Raw genomic sequence first — 10,730 nt, 5'->3', positions numbered from 1 at the left:
CAAATGCACATACAAGTAAAAGGAAAAACTGTAAAATATATGTTAAAAAACATTAACATTTAAATTATGTGTTAAAATATATAATTTATTGGAACTAAGCTGGAAAAAATAAATATGAAGGTCAATTAAATGATAAAACATGAGGGACAGTTCTGCTTTTTAACTTATTTGGTGCATTTTAAATGCATTTATTTATTTAAAAGTTCATTTATTTATTYCTGCTTTTATTTATAATTATGTCAGTGTCGGTCCTCCATACTGCAGAACTTGGAAGAGGTAGTTCAGTGACTGGATCAGGTGTGTTGGAGCAGGGAAAATTTAAAACATGTAGGGCTGCGGCATTCCAGGACCAGGATTGCCCACCCTGCTGTAAAGAAAATTACATTGTGTTTTTGATAAAGTACCGAAAAACTTTTATTTTTCTTTTTATTTATTCTTGTGAATAAATGCACACCAGCATGTGTCTGTGGATTCTGGTAGTTTCAGGATTTAATCCTGATTATTTGGTCAAAAACATTCTTTTTTTCCCCCACAAAGACACTTAAATGCCCAGTGATGGGGTCAGGGTGCTAATGTGGACCATGAAGCACCACAATAAAAAACATAATTACAGGAGCATATTTACACGTAACTTCTACAAAGAGGTGAAAACAGATCATGAAACCATCGCAACTTTTATTTAGTGGGTTAAAAGTTTATAAAACACAAGCTTGAACCATGTTGTGAACTGTATTTTGGGATTTTTCAATGCCAAAATGTGTAAAAACCAAAACGTGTTTTCTTTGTGAAATGTTGGGGGTGGGGGGGATTGCATTTATTACATGTAGTTGAATGTCTCTTTTCAGTTTTATTTTGTAAAATGTTTTAGTTTATTTAGAAAGCTTTTATTTTCATGCTGTTGCACTGCAGTTTTCCACCTGCTTACTGTAAAAGAGCAGAATCTCTGCCTCCTGAACCTTTTGCACAGTTTCACAGACACATTTAGTGAAGTAAAGTCACGCTCGCAGGAACTTTTACCCGTGTCATTGGAACCTCATTGTGGTTGTACTTCCCCCACTGTTGGTGCTTTTGTTTTGCTTTTTTTTATTTCTTAAAGCTGATTCGGCCTTGATGACTTTGATTTATTACCTGTTGGAGCAGGTGCAGTCGGTGCGAGAGATCCAGAGGACGGACAGGAAGCCCTTCTGGTTTGAAATCATCATGACCAACGGAAAGAGAAAAATGCTGGTGAGTTGTTGCTGTGGGTTAATCTCAGCTCACAGCGGTGGGTCTGCAACCATCTTCTTAACCGTGTGTGTGTGTGTGTGTGTGTGTGTGTGTGTGTGTGTGCATTTAGGCAGCAGAAACAGAAGCTCTCAGAAAAGAGTGGGTTGGACACCTTTGGCAGGCCATGCAGCTGTCCTCCTCAGGTCTTCTTGATGCTGGAGTCTCTGGGTAAGCCACACTTTTTTCATTCTCTTCTCCCCTCAGGTGGTCACCTACCTCACCACCCTCCTCCTCCTCCTCCTCGTCCTCCTCAGGTTTGAGGATTACGACCAGCGCGACAGGCTGAACAGCGACAGCGTGATGGAGGTGGTGCCCGCTCGGCCTCTCTCCACCTTTTCCTCCTCGGAGCACATCTACTCCGAGGCGGGGGGCGTGACCTCGCCCGCCCTTCCACCCGAGGAGGACAGTGACGAGGCCACCTACCAAAACATACAACGGCCCTTTAAGTCCAGGACCCCCGACGGTAACCCCTCACCACAACAACCCCCTTCACGTTGAGTTTGGTTGATCTCTAATCGTCTCGTTTTCAGATTCTTTAGTCGCTCATCCTCAGTCGTCCAGCGAGCTGAGCTGCAGAAACAACAAACAAGAAAACCTTTATGACGTCTTACCTTCCAGAAAAAGTATAAAAATCCACTTGAAATAACCCAGACTCTTAAAAACAGAACATGCAGATGTCTAAAGTTGTGTTTTTGTGCTTTTAGACCCTTTATTTGAGACGCATGATGTCATTTACGACTTCCCTCAGTCTTACAAGCCCTCCGCTCAGCCTCAAGGTGACGTATGATCCAAACCATTGGTTTACTTTTTATAACTGCTTTTATCAAAAACATGAAACTTTCTCTTGGTTTTTAGAAATGTTTTCATTTACAACCCTACAGACAGCGTCTACGACGTGCCGAGCTGTATTTTAAGGATGAACTGTGATCAAACTGATGGTAGGTTGAACATGTTTTTAGTTTACTAAACGTGTGTTTGCAGCAGGTGCAATAAAAACAAAGCATTCTCATCTTTTTATGTTGTTGCTGCAGATGAGCAGAACTCAGAAGAAACTTACTGGAAAATATGAAGAACAGTTGGTGAAGAAGATCAGCGACAAATTAAATGTATTTCTATTTTATATATTTAAGATTATTACACGTTCATTACAAATGTTTTACTGTGCTTTTTATGTAAATATGTTTATCTTCCTTTTTAAACTTTGTGGGCTTAAAGAAACTCACAACCATGTGATGAAGGTTTGATGTGTTTATTTCAACTCTAATTATAGCTGCAAAGACACTGGAAGTGTTTAAACACACACACTGCGATCAATTTCTGCTTTACAACAACAAAAGTTATTTACATGTCATCTAGTTCACAGCTTAAAACATTTCTATTGCTCCGTTATGTACTTTGGACTGAATTAAATGAAAATGACTTAGCTAGTCTAGTGTTTATACTTTGTATTTAACATTTCACTCTACATTTTTGAAAAGTTTTCTTAATCAAAGCTTCTTTTTTTTCTCCACTAGGAATAAAGATAAAGCAAATGTACAAAAACTCAAAAAAAAAGTTTTGATAATATCCAGCATAGTCACAACCCTGCATTAACACAGCSATTAAACAAAAATTTATGAAATAAAATTAAGATTCGGAACTGACATTGATCCAAAACAGGGCTTACGTAACAAGCAATGCATAAAGTGATTTGTGCATTCATCTCTAAAGAAAACTGATAAATAACATGCAGGGAACGATTAAAGCATGATATTTACATTAAATAAGCAAATAATCAGTTTTAGTGTCATTTCTTTGTTCTGGTCATGCTGTAAATATTTGGTTAAATCTTCATAAACTGCAGAATTGTTGAAACAGTGAATTTCACAGATTATTTTCATTGCTATGACTTCACTAAACATCCTTCATGTTAGTGTAGTGACGGTAAACACATTTTAAAGAGGAAGTTGACGGAACATAATCACTTCTTACACCATAAGTTAATTGTAGCTTAATGTACTTCAGCCTTATTATCTGTGAGGTTTAGAACTGAATTGTTATAAATCAGTCTGTCAGCTTCAGACGCTTCGTAGAGTTGGTTTAGCTGCGTGTGACTCGGTCAGGCCTGACTGTTCGCTCAGGAACTCCTCCAGGACGCCGATGATGCTGCAGGCCTCGGGCAGGTCGCTGTGCTCCGCTCTGGCRTTCTGCAGCAGCACGTCTCCGTTGCCGCAGCTCTGCAGGAACTGGGCGCAGCGGAACAGGGCGTAGTGGCTCATCTCGGCCTGCCGCACGAAGCGCTTCAGGCCGTTCATGTCCTGGATGGCCTGCAGGGATCGGCAGAAAGGAGAAATGGGTTTCAYGCACCGTGTCTGTAAAGCGGATACGTCTATGGATGATCCTCACCTTCAGTTTGAAGTTCTCCAGGATCTGTCGGAGCAGGAAGGGGTTGCAGCGCTCCGCAGCGTTTAGAAAGGCCTGAATCCAGCCATCGCAGAATCGGTTACTGACTGAAGGACAGCATCGTTATTAAACTCTTTAAAGGATGTTCAACAAATATAACCTCACAGATGAGCCTGTTGACACTTTAGTAAGCTCCTAAACAACAGGGTGTGTGTGCATATCCTGAACTGTGACCTACCTGTGTTAGTGAGCGTGGGCGGGCTGGTGGAGCAGTCGATGATCAGGTCAAACTGCCTGTCCTCTGAGACGGCTTTGCACAGAGACGCTGATGTGGTGTCCTGCTGGGACAGACCCTGCAGACTGGCTGCTTTGATGAACCTGATGGTAAACAGTGGACACACACACACACATTAATTGTCTAAATATTGACGTGTGATAGAATGGTTATTGTGTAACTCACCTGGACACGTCAGCTTTTGTCCTCTCGTCTGAATTGATGACTTCCACACGTGTGTGACTCAGAGCCTGTATGAAGGAAGTTTAAACTAAATTACTTGTTTAGGGTAACTTTTTTTTTTACACAATGTGATCCATCACATCAAGTATTAAGTAAAATTTGGGCAAAATAATCTAAGCACATTTTCAATTGTCTGGCCTTTTAAGCTACATCTCTGGTGACAGAGATATGCCTTTATTTGTCATCTTAATTACAATAACCCATTGATATTTGGTCTGAAWMCTTTTTTTAAATTATTCAAAGGAATTTTTGACATCATTATAAAGAGGAAACCTCAAATAGTAATGTTGGGGGGGAGGGGGATATTTACTAACTCAYAGGAAAAAGGACAAAAATTTAAGGCTTTTTTGCTCAAAATCATGTTTAATGTAACTAACATGAGCCAAAAAAGTGCATCAAAAAATCCTTTAAGATTATWTTTCTGAGTTCATTCAAATGATCCATATATAACATATTTATTTGTTGTTTTTTGGCAAAATGTATTTATTACAAACATTTTAATCAATGCACTAAAGCTGCCTATTTCTCCACGAACCACTTTGGTTTGAYGTGATGAGTCACATAGTAAATGTGGATATAAAGGAGCAGTTCACTGAGAATTAAAGGTATGAATGTGTGAAAGCCTTAAACCAGCAGAGATAAAYGTGTTGAAGAACTCAGTGTTCTATAGAACTGGAGTGCGCAGAAACCACGTGAGCGTGTGATCGGCTGGAGAAGCTAAAGGCTAACGCTAAACAACTCTGGATTTCCCATTACTGTACAGGTTGGCAACAGAGCAGAAAAAAGGACTGATTATGTAGAAATCATTAAAACTATTAATAATAATAATAATAATAATATTAACACCCATTCTAAAAGTGTAATAAAGTTTGATACAAACTTTTTTTTAATAAACCCAAGTCAGTTTAGCAGAACACAGTTATTCCAACAGAAATATCATCAATATCTAGCTGGAAGTGTGAGCAGGGGTGTTAACCTTTGGCCCTGAAAGGGCCAGCTATAATTCACTTCAACATTTTGTGTGTAACTTGGACTAAGCAGGAAATGTTCATATGGCTGAGCACCACTAACAAACAATAACTGAACTCTACCTGGTATTTCCTGCATAGAATCAGTGTTTTAACATGTCTTCTTAAAAATAATGAAAGGTACTATTTGACTGACTAAAAGTGAAATAAATAATACAAAAATACAATTGAAAGTGAAAGTAAGATCATTTTGCTCACTGTTGAGTTGTGGTGAGTAGCCGCCATCTTGAATTCTGAACTCTCCCACTGTCCAACAGGGAATTCCCACTGGAGGTGTGTTACAGTTTAACTGTACAACCAGTTCAGCTGGGCTACAGCAAAAATGCAGTGAAATACATTATGGGAGATGTAGTTTATGGTCAATGCTGGTTTTGGCTTGCCGGATGGATGTCACCAGCGGGCCTTGAGTTTGACATGTGAGCTAGGTGCTTCGGAGCGAAAATCACCATATAACTCTGTATAAATAACTCTAAATTAATAGTGGTAGAAAGGTTCATAAAATAGCACTAAACATAAAAATCAATGAAAATTTTGTGAGTGAAGTTGTTTCATTATGGCTTTAATCTACTTGGGGTTGAACCTACTTGGACTAGTTGTTAGCTTGTCAGTCCTGTTAGGATTAAACTCCTTCAAAGTTAGGAAATTCAAAGAGCTAGACTACTTAATCCACATGTGAAAAATAAAGTTTTAATTGTTTCTGTCTGTTCTTGATTGCATTTATTATTATTTTTATTTAAGCTGGTTCTTAAATAAAGATTGTTGAAATAGTTCTGAACAATTCTACACAACGTTCCTCAACACAAGGTTTATTCATTCTTATTTCCTTTTTTGTTCACACAATTTATTTCTCTTCTTACATGGTGTCAAAGCAGAAGGACAAGGCACACAGATCACACATCTCAGCTATAAATCTTGACATACGCAGACATTTTTTAGAGATGCATTGATAAAAGTGGAAGTCATTTTGGAAATTATTGCTTTGCATTTATGAGGAGAATATATTTTAAAAAGTTGTAGTCTGTTTTAATTTCAAATGATTAATGGGACTAAATGAATGCCATATTGTGGAAGGGTGATGATGCATGATTTAGACTGCAGGCACGTGCAGTGCACAAACAAAAGTCAAGGTCAGCTCATTTTACCTTGTGACCGATTGGGTCATAATGTGAAACAGAAAGGTTGATTAAAATATCCCAGACTGGACACACGTACAATACAAAGGACATTCAATACCATTTTCATATATAAACAACAGATAAAACAAATATAAAACAGATCCTCAGGCTCTTTTTCTCCATGTAGTTGTTGTGCTTTTAGGCAATTTATATTAAAACATTCTTCTCTAAGGATGCACGTTCACAACAAGAAATACAAAATAACATAAAAAATATGTAAAATTAAAAACTAGAGGACGCTAAACTGAATCCTTTTAAAATATTTCACATTTTTGACGTTGCATAACTTGAGTTGTACATACACTAGCAAATGTCTTTTTATTCAGATTAATGGTATTTTCTGATTAAGTCTTCAGTGGATTCTTCTCCTGACATCCTCACTTATCATAAAGAAAGACTGCAAACATTGTGTGTCAGTCAACACCTGCTTCATTCTTGTAAATAAAACAGTTTGTAAAAGAATTTTAAANGTTTTACATGATTGTTGAATGAAATTAACAATTATTATATTATTGTAAAAACGTGACAGATAATCTGTGAAACAGATCCAGTTCAGCTGCTGTTTATCTATTAGTTTCTATGGAGGCTGTGAGCTGTTGTCCTGTTAGGTCTGTTTCTGCTCCTCCATGCTGTCACAGRTGTTACCAGTGGACGGTATGGGCCGGGCTCAGTCTAGTGATCTTTATATTTAAGTCYATGGTGTGTTAGTAGAACAGCCTGAGATCAGAAACTGAAATGTGAGCAGAAAAGATTTAAAAGATTTTCACAGCGATGAGGCGGCTGAGAGAACAAAGACTGAAGGTTTAATTACAGAAGAGTAGTTATTTTCATTAAAATGATTAACGTTACAACTGATTCGTAAACATGAGTGTAAAAATGAAGGTGGTTATAAAAAAATGGAAATTAGATGTTTAAAAATCCAAAGCCACTTCTATGTGGGAATTTATTTTTATCTCATAAATTTTGAGAGCTTTCCAAATGTCTGTTAAATGTCAAAAAGCTGTTAGATTGAAAAAATATATACAGTAAATAAAGTTAAAACAAAAACTGAAATAAACAAGAGTGGAGACTGAAATGTGAGCAAAACAGCTCAGGATCATAAAAAGGTGGTTCCTAATCCTCAGCTTGTTGSTTTGAATACTGATAACTGTGAAAATGTTTATAATTAACTGGCTTTAGTCGAGSTAAACATTAGGACTTGTTAATCTTCCAAAGCATATTTTCATGTGTCAGTCTGAGCAGGTCAGGGTTGAAAAAAACAAACAAACTTGTTGCTCAAATCTCATCCATCAACTTCCTAAGTAAAAAAAAAAAAAAACCCAGGTTTGAATCTTGCCTCTGGAAGCACCAACAACAACTTCTGACAGGAAGGGGAGGAGCCGTGTCACCTCTCTGACATCCACACAGTTACAACCAGAAATTTCCCTCCAGAAGCTCCACASAAGTTAAAAAAAACACTCAAAGCGTGTAGATGAGCTCAAACCAACGACTCACAGCATGCAGCAGGAAGCTGATGTTGCTCTGAACCAGCTGCACCACTCGATGAATGTGCATCACAGACTCCTCGAACCACCGGCTCAGGTAAGGACGCACTTCTGTCTCCAGGTTCTGCAGCTGCAAAGAAACACACAAAACCAGTTAATTTGATGCAGCAGTAACAAAAACAATAAAAATAATATTACAGCGTGTTATGTCTTCGTACCTCTGGAGTTTGGAGGCTGCCGTGCAGACCTTGGACGTATTTATCGAGCTCTAATCTAAATGTGTCTTTGGTCAAAGAATTAAAACAAAACGTCTTTGTGTTTATTTAGAGAGGGAAAACAATATGAAGTAGTTTTATAGAGCAAGTTCCGATTTATAATGCTGCCTGTAGCTTTGTCTGCTTGCAGAAAAAAAAGATATAAATTCAGTCCTTTTTCTGATCCCCCCATGAAGCAGATGACGTATCCATTTCCATCAGCGTCCGGTTGTTCAGGAGATCTTTCCTGCTCCAGGAGGCAGCAGTAGCAGCCAACCGCCTGCTCTGGAATACTGCAAAGAGACAAATGTTGCCTTTAACTCTGAACTTTTCTTCCCTGCTACCCTAAATAAACAACAGATGTAAAGAAATCTAAGAAACATGACTTTGGTTTGTGTCGACTTGAAGTTTTTGTTTCCAAAACGCTGCCTGGAAGTCTGAAACATGAATACCTCAGGTCCACGGTGGCGATGTTGCCCATGCCCCCGAGCAAGGCTCCTTTGCTCAGCCTCCTCGAAATGTAGGTCCGCAGCTCAGGTTCTGCCTCCGACGGCAGGCTGCTGTCAATCAGTGTCAAACTGTGGGCGAAGCACACGGTCAGTGCCAGTTCAAGCAGCTTGTGAAGGTGATGGCCATTGAAAAAAAAGAGATGAAGGAAGCTGATGACCGGCAGTCACACACCACACACCCGAGTCACTGATCTGAAACCGTTACTAACCGTACCTCATGTGAAACACAACACTGTGCTCAGAAACTCAAGGCTTTCATTCACTGTTCCGACAGACAGGAAGCTCAGAGCAATGCAACTTRGCCAGACATGAAAGATGAACCAAAACAAAGCCACGAGTGATGACAGCATTGATTCCGTGTTGATGAGACCCCCTGCAGCCCGYGGAAACACTGACTGAGTGGGCAGTGACAGCCAAAGAGAAACGACCACTGAGAGCGAGAAGAAGTGAGCAGATGGCTCCTGTGTTACCTAAAGTCATCCTGACTTGTTGTGGAGTCTGCACGTCTCTGGCTCCATGCCCCATTTTCCCCAGAGGACTCAGATCTACGACAATCAACAGTTTACTCATCACCTGCTTTAACTTTCATGCACAAATGAGGATTTATCTGCAAAACAACAACTCCGGCAGCACAACTCAGATCAGGGACTAAACAATGATTGCATGCCAAAAAATTACCTGTTAAGTGTTTTTGAGAGAGAATACAGAGTAAAAACACATTTTATAATAATGTTTACAACAGCACAGTAAATAAAGATTAATAAAAGCGACTGTGTCCAGACAGAAATACCTGGTGCCCYGATAAAGGTAGATGGTGTAGTAGCAGTTCAGATGGACTTTCGGCCCGAAACCAGAAATSTCTTCGTTGTCAAAGTCGTCTCTCTCCTCCACGTCGATTGAATCTTGGAACGACGAGGTTTGGGAGGAAAACATGCTCATAATGTCACGCGAGAAAGCAAAATTAGCTAAAAACACAAAATAAGGATGTGTTTATTATCTAGCTTTGCTTTGTTGGAAGATAACTATAACAAACGTTCGAATTACTAATTAACAATATGAAAATCCAACTGCAAGTTGACTGTCGTCTATTTTCCCATTTTGGCCCCTAGTGCGCTACTGCGCATGCCCACTTTGTTCTTTTTAAAATATGTCCGACGTAACTGGAGCTTTCTTAAATAGTTCCGGGGTCAAAACTCAAATTGCAATGTTTATTCGACAGCATTACCTAATGAACTATTTTCTGATTTTACAATATTGTGAAATTTAACTTAGTTTTATATTAAGTTTAAGATTAATCGTGATTAACTCACAGCTACCTTGGAATTAATATATTAAAAATTTTAATCATTCGACAGCCCTTGTTTTTACTTTTGGGTCAAAAGCGGTATAGGCTGTGTCCAAAACRACAGGCCGGGTCCTCCGGAGGACCCAGACTACTCTGTCGAGGTGGGCCGGGTCCTTGATAGACGGGGCTGTGAATTTGGACGGTCTAGCCTCCCCTCCACCCCGGCGTACGTCATGTACAGAAGCAAGAATAGATCAAAATTAGAAAAATGATAGACTTAATATCACAAAACAAAATTAATTTAACATTTGAAGAATTAATTGACCAGCTGTAGGTGTATGATTGAGTTTTAATGACAAAAATATTTAAAAACACATTTATGCAAATGATAAGTATTAGAATTACAACCGCTAAAAAWTTTTTAATCTATACCGCTTTATTTTTATTTAAAACTTATTCTCACTTCGTACGCCATTACTAGCTTTAAAAATAATCTCCGGTCGGGCCGCAATGCATTTGCTGGGCCGGGAAGGATCCAGACCTGTCTTTCAAATCGGGGTGGAAAAAAAAGGACGTATTTGTCGGCCGCATCAGGAGTCTTTGGTTTTGGACGGCCTTCGTCGCGGCGCTGTGACGTATACGGCCAACATATTCGGCCTTCGGAGGACCCGCATTTTGGACAGCCATTATTTAGCACCTTGCGCATTGCCCTCATGTGGCCTGTAGTGTGAGGTGCAAGTATGGGAACATATAAGTACAAAACAAGAATATTCGTTTCCATACGCACGGATGAGATTCTCAAAGGCGTAATTTGCGGGGGGGGGGAAATG

At 39.1% G+C, this 10,730-nt stretch overlaps 1 protein-coding gene across 2 annotated transcripts; it reads right to left on the bottom strand.

Annotated features, from left to right (window-relative positions):
* Positions 1-2,499: 2,499 nt before the first annotated feature.
* cunh17orf75 (chromosome unknown C17orf75 homolog) lies at positions 2,500-9,737 on the bottom strand. 2 transcript variants are annotated; one of them, XM_014014942.1, is made up of 10 exons: positions 9,406-9,737; positions 9,086-9,160; positions 8,559-8,684; positions 8,271-8,399; positions 8,071-8,131; positions 7,863-7,982; positions 4,109-4,173; positions 3,887-4,026; positions 3,652-3,755; positions 2,500-3,572 (listed from the first exon to the last, which is right to left on the bottom strand). In XM_014014942.1, exons 1-10 carry the CDS (start codon positions 9,552-9,554, stop codon positions 3,324-3,326), a joined length of 1,218 nt encoding a protein of 405 aa, XP_013870396.1. In that variant the 5' UTR covers positions 9,555-9,737; the 3' UTR covers positions 2,500-3,323. The 2 variants fall into 2 exon arrangements, with proteins under 2 accessions (XP_013870396.1, XP_013870397.1); XM_014014943.1 differs by lacking the exon at positions 9,086-9,160.
* Positions 9,738-10,730: the final 993 nt, after the last annotated feature.

The sequence above is a fragment of the Austrofundulus limnaeus genome, unplaced genomic scaffold (genome assembly GCF_001266775.1).
Source record: "Austrofundulus limnaeus strain Quisiro unplaced genomic scaffold, Austrofundulus_limnaeus-1.0 Scaffold120, whole genome shotgun sequence".
NCBI classification, from domain to species: domain Eukaryota; kingdom Metazoa; phylum Chordata; class Actinopteri; order Cyprinodontiformes; family Rivulidae; genus Austrofundulus; species Austrofundulus limnaeus.
Note: the sequence above shows the minus strand (reverse complement) of the source record. Positions and strands in the feature narration are given on the sequence as shown.